This window comes from Prionailurus bengalensis, chromosome A3 (assembly GCF_016509475.1).
Source record: "Prionailurus bengalensis isolate Pbe53 chromosome A3, Fcat_Pben_1.1_paternal_pri, whole genome shotgun sequence".
NCBI classification, from domain to species: domain Eukaryota; kingdom Metazoa; phylum Chordata; class Mammalia; order Carnivora; family Felidae; genus Prionailurus; species Prionailurus bengalensis.
In genome coordinates this window covers 55040689-55059216 of record NC_057354.1, presented here as the reverse complement: position 1 = coordinate 55059216, position 18528 = coordinate 55040689, and the positions used below count along the sequence as shown (strand labels likewise).

General features: G+C 50.0%; 1 protein-coding gene across 2 annotated transcripts in view; it reads right to left on the bottom strand.

Moving 5' to 3' along the window:
- FHL2 (four and a half LIM domains 2) overlaps positions 1-18528 on the bottom strand; it is a 67761-nt gene that overhangs the window by 6683 nt on the left and 42550 nt on the right. For both annotated transcript variants that reach the window (XM_043603044.1, XM_043603043.1), the window contains exons 2-4: positions 16001-16180; positions 7177-7351; positions 1635-1804 (exon numbers count right to left, since the gene is read on the bottom strand). In XM_043603044.1, the coding sequence (XP_043458979.1) occupies positions 1635-1804; positions 7177-7351; positions 16001-16159 (504 nt within the window). In that variant the 5' untranslated portion in view covers positions 16160-16180. The remainder of the gene's footprint in view (positions 1-1634; positions 1805-7176; positions 7352-16000; positions 16181-18528) is intronic.

Here is an 18528-nt window from a genome sequence, read left to right as displayed (position 1 = left end):
TATCTTTTCATTAAACTATAAAGCATTACTGATCTTCCTATAAATTTCACCGCTGGAGGGCACCTGGGTGGCTCAGTCAGTTAAGAGTCTGACTTTGGCTCAGGTCATGATCTCACGGTTTGTGGATTTGAGCCCCACATAGGGCTCTGTGCTGACAGCTCAGAGCCTGGAGCCTACTTTGGATTCTGTGTCTCCCTCTCTCTCTGTCCCTCTCCCACTCACGCTCCGTCTCTCTCTCTCAAAAATAAATAAACATTAAAAAAAAAAATTTTTTTTTAAATTTCATCGTTGGAACAGGACTTATGCAAAGTATACTCTGTTGCAAGGTATCTATGTGAATGCAGAAGGCATGTGTGTATGTAAGAGGTTTGCTCAGGATGAAACACACATCCTTCTCCTCTCTGCGCCTGGACTCCAGGTCCCATGCCCCCACCCCACATCCCCACGCGGCTAGCTCTGACATGCTCAGCACAGGGTCACTCTCTCAGAGCGCCCCTCCCTCAACACCAGCCTGGCTCCCACCCCTCAGGCTAGCTCACGTCCTCCCAGTACACACTCTGTTAAACTCTGTTCTCCTCCAAAGCCCACTTGGCAGTAAGTACTCGAATATTTGCCGCTGGACTGCATCTCCACCCCCACCCCCCACCCCCCCGGGCCCTGGTAGCCTTGGGTGCCTACTTCACTACAGGAGTGATGGATGTTTCTGGCATGAATGCTGTCATGTGTCCTGATGAACACACACAGGGCCGTGCTGCCCAGAGGATGTGTTACCATCACTTCCGCAACCAAACGCGGCGATGAAGGTTGGGAGGAAAAGAGGGGAAGAAAAGCAAATCACATGAACTTTCCTTCGCTCTTGGTGGGAAAGAGCAAACCAAACAAAAAAGGGAGAGAGCGGAGAAGCAGCTTCCTGAAATAAACACGGGAATGAGAGTTCCAGCTAAGGAGGAAGGAATAAACAGTAGATAAATAGTATAACCAGAAGAGCGGAAATCCGGAGACGTGGAATTTAAAGTGGTAATAAAAAAAAAAAAAATCCAGGACAGAAATAAGACCTTAGGAAATGAGACAGAAAGGCTGAAAGGGAGTTAGAAATACTGCGCCCTTTGAAAAGTGCCGCAGGCGGAGACCAGGCTGGGCCCCCAAAGGCCCAACAGCAGAGTTGGTAAAGGGGCCGGAGCCAAAGAGGGTCTGCAAGCGCTCAGGGCACAACTTTCCTCCGTTTCTCACATCCCTCCCTCCCTCCCACTAGGGTTATTAGCAGCTGGTTTCTTGTCTACTGGTGGAAAGCGAGCATATCAGGACAGCTCTGGGACAGTAAGTTTTCCTCCCCTTTAACATGAAGCCATAAACGGGGGCAAATCTTGGACAATGCTGTCGGAGGGAGGCGACCAGGATTTTTCTCTCAGGTCACAGGGGCACTCATGTCTTTGAAAGAAGGACCGGGACGGGGGTCCGTCCAGCAGGTAAAATGCACATGCATTTCCAAGGTTGACAAAATCGTGAGGATTTTGCAAGACTCTTGTGCCATTCCAGTCTTACAGGTGTCTGTCTGGGGAGGGAGGACTCCCAGCCAGGGGCCGTGGGGGCAGACCGAATGGAGCGCGCAAGGTCCGAGGGAGCATGACAGATACCTTTTTACACTGAACACACTGCAAGGCATACTGTTTCTCGTAGCAGGGCACACAGAAGTTCTGGTTGTCCTTAGGGATGAAGCTCTTGGTGCCAATTGGCTGCTGGCAGCGATGGCAGATGAAGCAGGTCTCGTGCCAGCTGCTGTCCTTGTACTCCATCTTGCGGGTACCTGTCATGAGAGTCCAGAAGAAGCAGCAAAGAGCAGAGTTGACAACACGACCGGCTCGGGGCCCCTACGATCTGCATTGAGAACCTGCCACCATCTGGCTTTGGGGCTGTAGGAAGTCACTTCAGCTCTCAGAGGCTCGCCTCTTAAGTGGGAATGTTTTGGAGAGGGCGGGGACTTTGTCTTTTGGTTCACTGCCATACACCCCACTTCTAGAACAGTCTCTGTGCATACTTGGGATTTATTTGTCCGGCAGGGTGGTTATGAACATTAACTGGAACAAGTATTTGTCTCCGTCTCTCAGCACTGCATAACAGAAAGAGAAATCTGGCATAGCTCAGACCAATCCTGGATGGAGTGAGATTCCCAGAGCCCGGGGGCCCGTGAACGAACACCCTTCGGCTCTCCAACGGGATGGAAATTGGTGGGGTGTAAATGAACCTAGAGTCTCAAGCCTGATTCAGTGAGGAGCCTCCCCGTCGCTCACTTTATGTGACCTGCTGTGTAAATAAACCAAGCTGTGATGTGTCGTAGCGGTTTTATGCACTGCACTGAGCGCTATCATTAAAAGCCAAACGTAACACTCATGCGTTCCATTTCGCGATTTTCTGATCTTATCTTGTGACATCCCATTTCCTTTCGAATGGCTGTTATCATTTGATAGGTTTACGTGATTTCTTCAAGTAGATTAAGAAGTCTAGAGAACGGAAATGCTGTTTGGTTCCCCGCCCCCCCCCCCCGCCACACCACCAAGCGAGATTCATAGCCAATGTTCGGTATTTGTTGACTGATGTTTCCCCGTACTTTTCCCAGAAAATAAAAGGGCGTGTGTTTACAGAAAGAGATGATTCAAGACAGAATGTATGCAAGAGCCCTTTGCATGCAGCAGAAGGGTAAGTTTTGGGGGGACAGGAGCGTAGGGGGTGAAAAACAAGAAAAGGGCTCCAAATATCGGAGCTAGCGCCCGGAGCCAGTGCGCTACCTAGGGCCTGCGCGCACAGTCTCATCCACCCCCATTTAACAATTGAAGGTTTACTGGAGCACAGCCACACCCATTCATTTATTTCAATGGTCTACGGATGCTTCATCCTACAATGGCAGAAAGGAGCTGTGACAAAGTGTGGGCTTCAAGGCCCCAAGTATTTGATTCATTCTGGTAACCTGTTGGCCAACCCGTGGGCTCACTGAAAGTCTCCAGTTGTAGAAGGAAGGGCGCATAAGTTGCACTTCAACGTGGGATCAGAGCATGGCGGGGGCCGGGGGTGGTTACGCTGGGAGCAGGACTGCCAGCTTTGAACCAGGATGGCCGCATGCTGGCATCAGGCAGGCAGCGTAACTCGGGCATCTAGAAACTCGCCTTTAGCCTAAGTCCAAAGATAATATGGGCGAGATGACAGGCTAAGGGTTTGTGTTTTGGTTGCTTCCAAGGTTGATAAAGAGATGTCCGTATCTCCAGGAATTAGGATATATGCAGAAAACCGTTGCAAGATTATTTTATTAGGTGTCATTTTTGGGTCACTGTCTCAGCTTCCTGTACTTCCCAGACAGGACATTTGGGCACTAACTCCCACAGACTATATAAAATATTCGGGGTAAGTATAGGCACTGGAAGGTGGGGATGTGTGTGAGGGAATTCACGGAGGGGTACATAATGATCTTCAAAGCTATGGAATCCAATCACAGGGTGATGAACCCTGAAACAAGGAAAATTACATTCAGTGACTGAATTTCAGGTAAAAATAGAAGAATTAGGATATAAATCTGGAATGATTTTCCTTGTCTCCAGGGGCTTATTTTTCCACGTATATTTTTGCCACTTGCTCTTTTTTTAAATGTTTTTTAAAAATGTTTTTAAGTTTTGAGAGAGAGAGAAAGAGAGAGAGCATGTGTGTAAGCTGGAGAGGAGCAGAGTGCTGGGCTCAAGCCCACGAACTGAGAGACCATGACCTGAGCCAAAGCTCAGCCGACTGACCCACTCAGGTGCCCCTGCCACTTGCCCCTTTAATCTCTGACCTTCCCTCTGGTTAAACAGCTAAAATACCAAAGGATTTTTATCAATGAATACATGGCAGTCAGATGATCACTAAAGACCACAAGCAAGACCGTGTAAGTGCATTCTCAGTGTGTTCCAGAATAACCATCTTATATCAACACCGGCCTCAGGGAATTGTCTTGTCTCTAGGCGGGAAGCTGGTGGGCACTCGCGGCCCAATCCGGACGATGGGTGCGCATCCGAGAGGTACCAATTATTTACTGCAGTCACACCTGCATAGCTTGTTGTACAACATGGCCAGCAGATGGCAGCAAACTTCCTTCTTTGTAACAATGCCCAGCTTCTCTGGCAGATGCCAAGTACACGGTCTCGGTCTTGACCAAGGGGTGTTTGTTCGTTGTTGTTGTTTTCCTGATTCAAATAAACAAGTGAGGAACCAGAAACGTGGTGAAGGGTTGGCAACAGTTGAGAAGCTGCTCAGAGGATTCTGCAGAATCCTCTGCGAACAGAGGCTCGCTGTGGTTTGTGACGGACTCTAGTTTCCTGACTACTTTGGGAGGTTGGCTTTTGTCAGGGTTGTGGCCAGTGGGCGGGTTTGTCAGTTAGTACCCGCCTCTTGTTCTGTGTATCTAAGGTCGTTGCAAAAGCTACGCTGATGATCTGTACTCCTAGTCATCTTGATTTGGTAGCCCTTTAAAAAATGGAACCAAAGCAAGGAAGGTCGTGCTATGATCTAGCGCTTTTCTTCTGTTTCTTTTCCCTTTCCTTTTCTTTTTTCTTTCTTTTCTCTTTCCTTTCCTTTTCCTTTCTTTTCTTTATCTCCTTTTCCCTCTCCCTCCCCTCCCCTCTTCCCTTACCACTCCCCCCCTCCCCCACCACCTTTCAACCAAGCTTTTTCCAGACACTCTGACGTTGGTGCTGCGTCCACTTCCTCTGCCAGAAGTGCCCTTTTCTGACTTCTCCAGGAGTGAAACTCAGCTCATCCTTCAAGAGTACTCACATGCGACATCCCCGGGGCCCCTTCCTGACTCCTCTGCTCTGGGTCCACCATAGCGGGTAGGAGCCAGGCTTCTCTAATGAAGTCTCCGTGAGGGGCAATGATCAGTGGAAAGTCAAAGCCAGCGAACAGCCAACCAAACCTGTTGGTTTCTAGGTTTTCCCTGAGAACCGATGGTTCAGGGAAGGAGCGCCGAAGTGAGGGGGAAGCCGGGACAGACATACGGTGGTGGCATAAAACAGCATCTGCAGGTCTGGTTTTGAATTTAAAGTGCAGGCGGGGGCGGGGAGACCAAGGCTCCCCCAGCTCCAAGTGGCTAAGGCCACACCGCTACTGTGCAGCAAAGCAAAGACCCTCAGGCCTGCTAGAGCTTGGACTAAACCTAGTTGATTTGGACATGATCCCAACACGTCTGTTTTGCTCTCCTTCTGGGGAGGCTGTGAGCACCTCCGTTCTGTGAAGGTTCATCCTGTGTGTCCTCTGTGACTCTACCTTCTGAATTAACCACGATTGCCAAAGCGGAAGGAAGTCAGTGATCGTCCATACCCGTGACCTCAGGTCAGCTCTGCTGTACGTGGGCTTTGGTTTTCATTCCATGGCCCCCACGTTGGGCCCTTGCCTCACAGCTGCAGCATGGACCCATCTCTGTAAGAGGCCTTGCTCTGGGGGTTTTGTTCCTTGTGAGAGCATGGAGTCAGTTATCTTGGAGATGTATTAGCCAGAGAAATGTAGTAGCCAGGAGAAACCATCTCGTGCCCTCGCCTTTTATTTCTTATCCAATATATCTTCCTAAAATTATACTTCCTGCCCATCAGTCTCTGGCTCAAAACTCTTCAGTATCTCTTCACTGCCACAAACAAAGCAAACCAAAAATAAAAAGAAAACTCTGGGGCATGGCAAGCAGTTTTCTGCTAAAGAGTCTGGCTCTAAATGACCTCGGGAACCCTAATTCCCATTACATGTCAGCAGGAATCCAGCTGCTGTGTGAAATACTGTGACTCAGCAGGCTATCCTGGGCTTTAAAACTTACAGGCACCTGGGTGGCTCAGTCGGTTAAGTGTCTGACTTCAGCTCAGGTCATGATCTCACGGTTTGTGGGTTCGAGCCCCACGTTGGGCTCTGTGCTGACAGCTCAGAGCCTGGAGCCTGTTTCAGATTCTGTCTCTGGCTCTCTCTGCCCCTCCCGTGCTTATGCTCCGTCTTTCTGTCTCTAAAATAAATAAACACTAAAAAAATTTGTATTTAAATTAACGTCAACCTCCTGATGCAACCAGCCCGAAACTCTCAAGCTCCATTCGTTTCGCACGTCTTGTCTGGTGTTCATGAATACAGCGGGTTTTAAAAATCACTTTGAAGGGGACTTGGTGCTTTCTTCTATTTATTACGGTCTGGACTCCTTCAAAACTGCACCTGAAAGTTTCACATATTTGACGTCCCTCTAAAAAACCTCAACTAGCAAACCAAACCTCAAGTTCTTAAGTGATTGTTGTTGAAATGAATCGAGCTTATAAATACGAACCATAAAACACTTCAGGCATCACAACAGTTGATAAATTATGAAAATTCCCATTGTATTCAACTGTATACTTCAGGGGCGCCTCGGTGGCTCAGTCGGTTAAGTGTCCGACTTCGGCTCAGGTCACGATCTCACGGTTTGTGGGTTCAAAGCCCCACGTCGGGCTCTGTGCTGACAGCTCAGAGCCTGGAGCCTGCTTCGGATTCTGTGTCTCCCTCTCTCTTTGCCTCTCCCCTCCTTGTGCTCTCTTAGAAAAATATTTTTAAAAAATTGTATACTTCAATTTAGTCTTTTGTGGTTTTTAATTAATTATTTATTTATTACTATTATTTTAATGTTTATTTTCAAGAGAGACAGAAAGCAGAGTGTGAGCGGGGGCGGGGAGGGGCAGAGAGAGGCAGAGAGAGGGAGACACAGAATCCGAAGCAGGCTCCAGGCTCTGAGCTGTCAGCACAGAGCCTGACAATGGGGCTCGAACTCACAAACCGCGTGTTCACTCAGTTTTTTAAAAATGAAAGACCCACAAAACAAAACAGACCAACTTGCCCCAAGAAACTTCCCCCAAGGGACCCAGTCCCACCTTCCCCATCACAGACAAGCCACCTCACTACTCCTCCGACACCCGACCCAGCTGGGGTCAAGTCTGGGTCTGTTGAAAACGAATGTCTGTGTGTGTAGGACACAAAGTCCAGGAGGACAGGGGGCTCACTGCTTTGCGAGCACCCGGCCCCCGGCCCAGCGCCTGGTGCACAGCGGGGCGCCATACCCATTGCTGCAATGACCAGATTCGGACAAATTCAGCCAGTGGAAGGGCAGAAAAGGGCATGCCTGCTCTGAGGCATGGCGAGGGAGGAGGGCGCGCTCCTGACCTGGCATGATGGTCTCCTTGCATTCCTGGCACTTGGACGAGTACTGGTGGGAGTAGCAGTCCATGCAGAGCAGCTGGTCCTCCTTGGCAGCGAAGGGCTTGTCCACCAGCGAGCTCTTGCACCGCGAGCAGTGGAAACAGGCCTCGTGCCAGTGTCGGTCCTTGTAGGACAAGTCCTGCAGACCCAGAGCATGAGATAGTGAGAGGGCCGGAGTGGCCACGGCTGCTCTGCCTGACCCACGGCACGGGGCAGTCGTGCAAATCCTGGGAGCAGACGGGGGCGGAAGCCTGTGGGCATTCCTGGATCGTGACCCTGCTGGTGAAATGAGGAAGGCTGGGCTTTCAGAGCAACTATTTAGATGTGTGTGTGTGTGTGTGTGTGTGTGTGTGTGCGCGCGCGCACGTGTGTGTGTGAGTGTGTGTGAAAGAGATGCTTCCCCAAAACAAATGGATTCCCCCTCAGTATTGTCTGTAAGAAAGTGAAACACAAAACATGCAACTCGTCACTGCTTCTCACTGGCACCTGGTGAGAGAAACAGAGCGCAGCCCTCAGCTCTGAGGGAACCCAGCAAAACCAAGTGCGACAGCAGGGTCACTGGGACACCTGGCTGGACAGAGAAGCCTGGATGTAGGGAACTTCAGAAAGACAGCCACGAGGACAGGGCTCTGGTGTCACTTGGTGGGAAGCAGGTTGGGAGAGAGTTCTGGAACAGGTGGCACGGGCTGAGTGTGGACGACCCACGGACAGAAGGAAGGTGGGCAAAGGGGGTCGGAGAAGGACTTCTGGGCAGAGACAGAGCATGAGCACAGCTGAGGTGTGAGTGAGAGGGGTCCTTGGCTGGAGGGACAGCCCAGGGCACCAGGCAGGAAGGTTCAAATCCAGGTCGGGACAGGAGGGTCCTTTAATGTCTGCACAGAAGTTAAGATTACCCTGAAGGCAGTGGAGGGGGCATGAGCTGTTTAAACAGGGGCGTGAAAGGCTAAGACGATGTGGGACATGTGGTGGGGGACGTACGGGGGGACAGGAAGGAGACCTCACAGAAGGCACCTCAGAGAATCAGGCTGGCTGAGGCTGTGCACGAGAGTGGGGCACACAATCGGGAACAGATGGCAGGAGTTACTAAGAAGGCAGAATCCACGCTTTCTAGCAAAGGCTGAAAAGGAGAAATGAATCCAGGAGAAAACATCGTGTGGTCTCTGTGCTGCTCCTGACCTCACCTGAGGAATCCTAAGTAATCTCATACTTTTTTTTTTTTTAAGCTTGTATTCATTTATTTGAGAGAGACAAAGACAGCATGCGTTGGGGAGGGGCACAGAGAGGGAGAGAGAGAATCCCAAGCAGGTTCTGAGCTGTCAGCACAGAGCCTGACGCGGGGCTCGAACGCATGAAAGCGAGATCACAACCTGAGCCAAAGTTGGATGCTCAATCGACTGAGCCACCCAGACGCTGAAAGAGTTGGGAGGTTTTAAATCATGCTATCATTGTGATAATGCTACAGAATACATGCATTTAACTTTTTTGTTGTCGTTATGGAAAACAGTGTTGGCATAAAGAATTGAAAGCAGGAACTTGTACACATGGGTACATCCAAAGCAGCATTGTCCACAGTCACCCAAAAGGTGGGAGAAACCCAAGTGTCCATCAACAGATCAACGGCTAAGAAGAATGTGGTACATGCATACGATGGAATATTATCCAGCCTCAAAAAGGAAGGAGACTTTGACACAAGCTATCACGTGGAGGAACCCTGACGACATTACGCTCAGTGAAATAAGCCAGGCGCGAAAGGACAAGCCCTGTACGACTCCGCTGAGACGAGGTACCTAGGAGTCAAATGCGCAGAACAGAAATTAGAGCGGCGGCTGCCAGGAGCTGGGGGAGGAGGGACGGGGAGTTAGTGTTTCACGGGGACAGAGTTTCGGTTTTGCAAGATGAAGAGTCCCAGAGGCTGGCTGCACAACAACGTGAAGCCTCGTGGCACTTACTGAACTGCATGCTTCAACAGGGCGAAGCTGGCGTATTTTATGCTAGGTGTATTTTACCACACTTAGAGCGATCGGTTTGGACTATTCCGTAGCAGGTGGAAAAGCCTTTTCAGATGTTAGGTAGGTGCCCCCTGTGCAGGCCAGTCACCTCAGAAAGGACTGCCGTTGTGGGAAAGCTGGAAGCGTTTTCCGTGCTCCGTGAATCGCCCACCGCCTGGCTGAGAAGAGAAGCCCCGGGGAGGTCTCGAGGGCGGAAGGGAGGCCATCCCAGGCCTGCTTCCCGGAAGGTGGCCCAGTGGGGCTGGGGGCTGCCCTGCCCAGGGCATCCACGGCACACACACAGCGCCTACCCAGCTCATTAGTGCAATGAAAAGGAAAGGAAACATGGGTTCAAGGAAACTTGCCTTTGGGGACTGATCTTCAAACACACTGAGGGAGGGACCTCTATGGGCGACACCGCGAGAGCAAAGCCACCAGATGTCACCACGGTCCCCAGCCCGCTTAGCGAGTACCCAGATGGGAGGAAAGAGCAGCGGAGTGGTCAACGTGCACGGACAGTCGTGGGAAAAGCTGCTTTAAATGTGCTTGGGGCTCCGAAGCACCGCAGAAGCCCAGTTTTTCTACGGTTAACCTGAAAACACACGTGCAACATGATAGCTATGCGGTGGCAGATGTTAGGCACTAGAAAGTGTTCCTCCACATTTGGGGTACCGTCCACGTGACTTTAGCAGACCTTATGCATCAGTGCAAGACTTCCTGACCTTCCAAAGCCCAGCTCCCAACCTTTCACACCTCTGCACCCTGGCCCTTGCCGCGCCTTGCCTCACAAGGCCCTGCCCCTCCTCTCCAACTGGGAGAACCCTGTTCCCTATAAAGCCCAGCTCACACGCCACCTGCTCTGAGCTGCCCCGGCCCAAGGCAAGACAGGCGCCACCCCGGCTAACATGCCTGTGTCGACATCTTCTTCAAACTCTTGCATGGAAACCCTTATCTAAGTCATTAGGCTATCGGGTTTCCCTGTAATTCTCTTTCCTGGGCTCTTGGCTTGTGTTCTCTTTGGAAGTCTGAGTTAAGCTAATAAATTCATGTCACAGCTTCCTCTTGGACTCACTTCTTAAGAAAGCCCACAATACATAGGAAGCAAGGAAAGACTTTATGGCAAGAGGAAGGTAACTGAACACTGCCAACTTTGCCTTCCGAGGGCACGGTGAGGCTTCTGGCCAAGACAAATTTCACCTCTCGGTGTGGGGTAGGAGTTTAGGCACAGGAGTCCCTCTGGAGCTGAGAGCTGGGCCAGAAAATACCACCAGAAGTACAAGAGGCTATTATAAATGGGCCACAACCCTGTGCCTGGACCTGAGCTTCATGTCGTGTTCTAAATCCTTCTCTAAAAGCTTTGGTACCTGGAGGCCCTTCTCGTTTCTTGCGTCCACAGCTCCAAACGGATGGTGAGTTTTCATTCTTAGGACTGAGCTAGTCCATCTAGCTTAATTCTGCTATGTATCAAGTACACCACGTGGTCCCCAAAGGACACCGTTTAGATGCTGGAGGCACAAGGTTAAGAAGTATAGACTCACTGATTGACGTTCAAGAAGCTCAAAATGTCCTAGAAATATGCTGGTTTTAAAGTCCTCTAGAGAGAGAGAAGGACAAGGAAAGAAAGACCGGAAGAAAGAAAGAAAGAATCTTTTACACGTCCCAGGAAAAATACCATGGCTAACCTTGTGCTCACAGAAATGTCATCAATTGCAGTAATGTGTTGATAAACAGTGTGAGATTAGGACCCAACACTTCCTTTCAGATTTTATATTTTTCCATCTCAGAAACATTCCCGATATGGGAAGTGCTTCTCGTGTGACGCCGAACATGCCTTGTTGAGATGCCAGCTGAGCCAGGGGGATGACCAGGTGGCCAAGAGGGGCCCTCGTCCCCTTGGCTGACTGGAGGTGACCCTAGGCAGCAGGGGCTGGCGCCACCCCTGGGCAGCAGGGGCTGGCGCCAGGACTGGTTCAGATGAAGATCTCCCAAAGCCACCGCTCCTCAAATCCACCAGATTTCATGTGGTAAGTGGGTGCTCACAACCCTTCACACTCCGCACTTTGAAAAGGCATTCTATGCTTTGAGACTGTCGGGGCATCCTGTTTCCAACTGGATGTTCCTTCCAATACTTAAGAACAAAAGTCCTGAAGAACGGATGATGGCAGAAAGGACAGCACTCGATCTACGTGGCCCTATATCAGGTGTCCCAACTACGGTCACTAAATTCCCGTGACAGTCGCCAGGCCGGCAGCCCCGTCTTCAGACGTGGAAACAGAGCCCTGTAGGCGGCATAACTTACCCACGTCTCAGCAAGTCTGGCTCGAGGCCCACCCTGGTGGGGGCCGACTCACTGCCAAATGTCCTGTGCCTTTGGTGGCGTGCCTTGCAGGTGCCCCTTTGGTTTTCCAGGGCCCCGTGTTACCCACATGGCTAGCCTCATTCCCGCGTCTAGTGATCCTGCGTAGTGAGTGGATCGGCACTCACTTCCCCTTAGAGACACAGTTTTCTCTTACAGGAGGATGTCTAAACAAATAGACATATTTTCAGTGCCCATTACAAACCCTGTGAACAAACTACACAGAAACTCTAAAAAGATGATTCACTCACTAAGCACTTAAAAGTCACCTCAACAAATAAAAAATAGTGCCGGGTGGGGGAGTTGGACTGTGAGGACGTGTCTGGAACGTGTCTGGAATAGTAGCCTTTCCCATGATGGCCCAGAAAGGTGGGCAGGAGAGGCCTGCGTCCTGCTCCAGGGCAGGACAGGTGTTTCCAATGTAATCTCATGCCTCCCACACCAGCCAGGGTCAGGAGCCTTCTAAAAGTGTACCAGAGAAATCTAGATTTCACTGGAGGGGTAAGAGCCTCTGTCTCCCCCTTCAGTCCCCTGACTGCTTTCTATCAAAGGATCCCAGCTATTTTCTGTTCCTTAAGAACTTCTAGATGTTTGCTGAGAAACTTACAGTTTGGTGGGTGGACTTGGGCCTGATTATCAGTTTGATGTTTCCCACCTAATTACTTGGAAGCTTAAAGTGTGCTCTAGAAACACACCGAGCCAGGGGCGCCTGGGTGGCGCAGTCGGTTAAGCGCCCGACTTCAGCCAGGTCACGATCTTGCGGTCCGTGAGTTCGAGCCCCCCGTCGGGCTCTGGGCTGATGGCTCAGAGCCTGGAGCCTGTTTCCGATTCTGTGTCTCCCTCTCTCTCTGTCCCTCCCCCATTCATGCTCTGTCTCTCTCTGTCCCAAAAACAAATAAACGTTGAAAAAAAAAATTTTTAATAAAAAAAAAAAAAAGAAACACACCGAGCCAGGCATACGGCCCGGAGTTTGTTCGCTGCTTTGTTAAGTGCACGGTACTAGCAGCCATCTCTGAAGTCAGGGGCCCTGCCTACGTTGTCCTTCGTTTCTTGAGTTTTTGAAGCCCAGAGCATAAGTGGACCCGTCCAAGACTATCTGTAATCAGGCTAAGACATTTTTTGTTAGTAACTACAGATGTCCAAGAAAAATTTCAGGAACAGGGTCATTCAGAGGATCACGACATTTTATTTGCATTGCCTGTTCTCAACTATTCCACTGGTAGTGAAGTGAATGGTTTTTACCCTTTGCGAGCACATCTCCTCGGAGTAACTAAGCAGAAATAACAAGTACAGCTGAGTAACCATGCCGAAGTGTTTTCACACGTATGTGAGCTGACTATGGAAACCTGACGCTGTGGTCTCATCTACGTCATATACAAGTCACTCAGTACCCACAAAATGGGCCTAAGTCCCATTGGTGTGCCAATATCTGAAATCTGTACCCCCACGCATGTCCTTCAAAGGAGGTAGGCGGGGCTCATGGTGCCCCTGCTCTTTTAAGAAAAGAGAATGGTCACCAGGTCTGTCGGCTCAATTGCTCGATCAAGCCTGCCAAGATTTTTGGCTTTACTCCCTCAAATAACAGGAATGTTTTCCCTATCATTGCTTCCTCCACAAAGTCAACTACATAATTCCTTCTCAAAGTCAAGCAAACCATTCCAAATATTCAGGAGCCCCAAACGGCCAAGGCAAACTTCGGGAAAGAATCTCTTTTTCTTCCAAAATGTAGAAAAACCACATGGCTCAACTCCACGTGTAGTAAACCATGAATCTGGGTTGAAAAGTTCAGCGTGATTAACTCCTGGCTTTGCAGCAGTCTTGTTGATTTTGGCCCCATGTGGGGGATTCTTGTTTATTTGCTCATCAAGTATGTGCCGAAGGGTAGCCAGTTGGAAGGGTCTTTCCATTCAATCGTGTTGGAAAAAAATGGGAAGCGCCCTTAGTTTCTCCTTTAGCCGCCAGTCAAGGGTGACTAGTCCCAAACATCCAAAACATTTCCTCTAAACTACGGTTGTTCTTTGTCAGAAGAATGGCTGAACCTCTCACCTACTGAAGCCTCTTCCAGGTTACATTTTTACTTTTATTTATTTAAAACAAAAACTTTTTTTAACGTTTACTTCTTTTTGAGACAGAGAGAGACAGAGCATGAACGGGGGAGGGTCAGAGAGAGAGAGAGGGAGACACAGAATCTGAAACAGGCTCCAGGCTCTGAGCTGTCAGCACAGAGCCTGACGTGGGGCTCGAACTCACGGACTGCGTGATCATGACCTGAGCCGAAGTCGGCCGCTCAACCGACCGAGCCACCCAGGCACCCCCCAGGTTACATTTTTATAGGAGAATCATTTTTGTCTTCTGCCTCTCAGTTCTTCCTCAGACCAGACATTTTTAGTGATGTTTCTATAACGGAGATGGAGCAAGAGAGAGAGAGTGCGAAGCTTCCAAGGGTGGCGTGGAAGAAACATGTTGCAGAAAGAATAGGGAAGTAGTCAGATGGAGTTTATAAGACCATCAGCTGCTCTTTGGCGTGCTGAGGCTTCGTATCCACAGACCGCAGTAACCCCATGAAACTGGCACCTGTTTCATCGGCGATTCATAAAGGGCAAGACGGGCACAGAGGGGGCAAGTAATCAGCCCAAGCTCACACGGCTAGCGAGCCACAGAGTGAGGACGGGGACAGGGCCGTTTGATGTCTGAGCTTTGATGCTTGGCCCAGTAAATAGAGGAACAGGGACTAAGAGCCCTCTAAGAACCCACTAGGGACCGTGAGACCTACATCAGTTGACATTAGAGACAGGACGGCGTCTAGCCTTTGGGACTAGCAAGATCAGCCACTTTTCTCTGCTCGCAGCAGCCCCGCCTCCCTGCACGTTGGGAAGTTTACACAGGACTACTGCTGAGTTTGGTTTCTTTCACTCTTGGCAGGCCTTGCCTGTTCTGTAGCCAAAAGATACATGGCTGTGGCCTGGTTTCACGTGGCCCAGGCTGCCCACTGGGCCCGCTCGGGGCAAAGGCTTCGCTCCATACACAATGGAAGTTATTCCCCAACTGTCATCACCAAATACCCAGCAACAGAAAGTGACGGTGCAGCGGTCTGCTTCCTGCCTTTCCTAGGAATGATGTAATCAAGGGAAGAAATGTAAGGAACAGGGGCACCTGGGGAGGGGGGGGGTCTGTTAAGCAGCCGACTCTCGATTTCGGCTCAGGTCACAATCTCGAGGTTCGTGGTTTCGAGCCCCGCGTCAAGCCCCGCACTGGGCTCCGTGCTGATGGTGCGCAGCCTGCTTGGGATTCTCTCTCCCCCTCTCTTTCTGTCCCTCCCCCACTCGTGCTCACGTGCTCTCTCTTTCTCAAAATAAAGAAATAAAAACTTAAAACAAAAGAAACATATGAAACACGGACTGTGTTAGAACCGTCCAGCTGCAGATACTGCCTAACCTAATGAGGCAGCAGCTACGTATTCATGACCACAGAGGAGAGTGCCAAATTCCCTAAAGCGTGTAAGGGAAGAGAGCAGAATAGAGACACCAAAATGCCATGAATTGCTTTGAAGTCCACGAAGCTGGGAATTCCTTTGGAGCTGCCCCAAGGGACCCCATTTTGTACCAATTCTGTGACTCTCAGGATGACAGTCACTTAAAGTCTTGTCAAGTGCGTTTTGGCCACCGTTTAGCAGGTGAAGATATCAGAGGTCTTAGAGACACGGGTGGACCTCCAGAGGCGTTTCTGGGTGGTCCAGGTTGGACGAAAGATATGCTGAGAAGCACGGGCTAGGGTTCTGGACACTCAATCCCACGCAATCAGCACAAATGACCGGTAACCTCTGTTGAACCTGCTTTCCCATCCACAGTGGGAAAGCTGGTAATTCCTTAGGCGTGAGCTTTTTCCCTGGAGAAAGAAGTGGTACAAATCCTGCTCTTCTCCCACTAGGAAGAAAAGAGCCCCTAATGGTCCAATGAATGTAGTGCTTTATGTGCCCATTTATCTGGGAATCAGCTCCAATTCACTCATGTGCACATGCATTCATCAAATATTTACTGAGCAGCACCGACTGCTTCTGAGTCAGCACGGGACAAACATGAGTAAGAGAGCGCTGCCTTCCAGACAGTGACAGTGCTGGGAGGTGGGGGGAGGGGGGTGGTTAGATCAGGACACCACCAGCCAGAATGCAAGAGGTGTGCTCAGGAGCCTCAGCATAAATGTCCCGGAAACGCACCAACCAGTGCTATGGAATTAGGAGTGGGCACAGACCAGCCAGAGGGAGGAGGCTCGGAGAGGCTTCTTGGGGCGGACAAGCCCATCAGAGGGGGCTCAAGAGACGGAATTTCAATCGGCCCCATGGGTCCGGGCTCCAGCACAAACCACACAGAGAGGCCCGTGGTTTCGGGGGAGCACAGAGGGATCCAGGAGTGCTCGGCGCCGCCCGGGGCAGGGGGAGCAGGGGTACCTTGCAGTCACAGCCGATGGGCTTCCCACACTCCTCGCAAGTGCTGGCGTAGAGAGCCTCAAAGCACCCAATGCAGTAGGGGCTCTCCTCCCTCAGGATGTACTTCTTGCCAAAGAGAGATTCTTCACAGTGGTGGCAGTCGAAGCGCTCCGTCATCATGACGCCCGGCTTTTCAACGACCTATCAGAAAGAGAAAATACAGGTTCCTGTGAGCACACTCCCGATGCCTTCCTGCCGTCATCTTTAGCCAAGGGATGGGATCCCCTCTGGGCAAAGAACTAGAACTCACCCTTTCAAAGGTTGGAATTTTCAGTAATACTTAAAAAAAAAAAATTAGTTTGGGGGCCGTTTTGTTGCTTGAACGCATTTCACTGCCTTAAACGTCCCCTCTCTCGTTGACTGTGTCACAAAAAGCTTTGTCAATTTTGGACACAGAGCTCTCATCCGGGCAGGGCTGGGTCTATGCTTCAAACGTGTGACGCAGCCTCACATCTTCCCTTTCTCCCTGCCCCCAAAATAGAAAGGCCGAGATAGAAACAATATGTTCATTTCTATAAAAAGATTTTCCATGAGCTCCCCTTTATCATGCATAAATTTGAAGAGTAAGAAACCAGTGCCCAGAGGGAGGGGCCTCAGGAGCTGGTAAACCTGAGAGGCCAAAGGGGCATTACCCTTGACCTTGAAAAGACATTGGGAAGCAAAACCTGCCTTTGCACTAGAGAAACTGCCATACGTCCCTGGGGACGAGTCACTTCTTCCCTATGAAAAGATGACCCTTCCGAGGCCCAGGTAATCCAGACAGCAGGATAAAGGGGAAGGCCGGCTTCCAAGAACAGAGATTATCACACAGTGGGAAATGCAGTGACTGCGGTCAATGGCTTTCCAGGCAACACCTCGCGCCTTTCGGAGAGGAACAAGAATGCATCTCTGTGCCAGTCACTCTGCATTTTTTCCAGGGTGAGCATAGAGTGTGCACAGGCAGAAGGGGACGAGGAGGGGCGGAGGACGGCAGGACGAGCTTCTCAGCTCACCTCATGTGCTGTTCCCCTACAAACATGTTAGAGCTGCCCCCCAAAACAAGCCACTATGGGTGTACTTGGGACGAGACGTGCCTCTGGGGCGTTAACAACACAGACTCGGTCTTCTTCAGTATTTTCTCAAGCGGCAATATGTAATTTGCTCAGTGTGCACAGTTTTACAAATTGTTAAGCAGGGAGACTGACGACTGTAACTCTGAGCCATGTTTCACGAACTCTAATTACACTGGGATCGATGTCCAGGGCTTTCAAACCATCTTAAGAGTGAAATTCGGGAATAATAGCCTGTGGTGCAAAAAAAAAAATATCGCTGCCTGGTTTATGATCACGGCAAATTTGATAGCGTTTATTAATTTTGTGCTCTTGTATGTCCAAGGTCCTGACAACAATAAGCAAAGAACTAAGCCTCCTTCAAGCACCCGTACTTGGTTATTTCTGTGTTTATAGAGCAATGTTTTTCCAAGAGCGTGAAACATGCAGCTGGACACCTGTGGCAGGATTCAGCCTTCTAAACGGCTCTTCCCGGAGTTAAAGAAAACATTGTCTGGATAGTCTTGTGATAACATTACAGTACGAAGCTCTTGTGCACTTGAATTATTCTTCTGAACCCCAATGTATAAATATCCTTTGTGCTCAGGCCATCTCGGGTTGCGGCAGCTATGTTGGCTGAAGATTCAATGCTTTCCTGTAATTCCTTAGCTACTGGCTCTTGAAAGTGGCAATTGTTTATATATATCATCATGATTGGGAGCTGTGTGTCCAACATGTATATTTTTCCAATAAACATCGCCGTGTACTTGCGGAACCAGAGGCGGCCTGCCTATTCTTCTCACAAAAATGTAAGAGTAAGGATGTGAGGGCTTGAAATAAGAATAATGAAAGGAGACAGAACGATAAACTGTATAATTTAAAAAATTTTTTTTTCAACGTTTTATTTATTTTTGGGACAGAGAGAGACAGAGCATGAACGGGGGAGGGGCAGAGAGAGAGGGAGACACAGAATCGGAAACAGGCTCCAGGCTCCGAGCCATCAGCCCAGAGCCCGACGCGGGGCTCGAACTCACGGAGCGCGAGATCGTGACCTGGCTGAAGTCGGACGCTTAACCGACTGCGCCACCCAGGCGCCCCAAACTGTACAATTTTAAAAGGTGGAAACACATCTCGAGAGGATCTACGACAACGGCCTCATTTTACGGACGGAGGAAACCAGGGCCCAGGAATGTTAATGAGAAAAGAGGGTTCACATGAGCGTTCCCCAAAAGTTAGAAAGTTAGAGAAAAGCCATCCAAGTTAGAAAACAACAAACTCCCAGTCTAAATCAAAAAGTGGTTCCACGTGGGTTCGGACAAAGCACAGATGGTGTGAGGGAAAGGATGCAGACGGCACCAGCCGCTTCTCCAGAGACCTTTCCAATGTTCTCGAGCCGGTGAAGGAAGGGGGTGAATTTCCTTCAAGGGAATGATCATGGTGCTGTTCAGGTACCTGCCACGT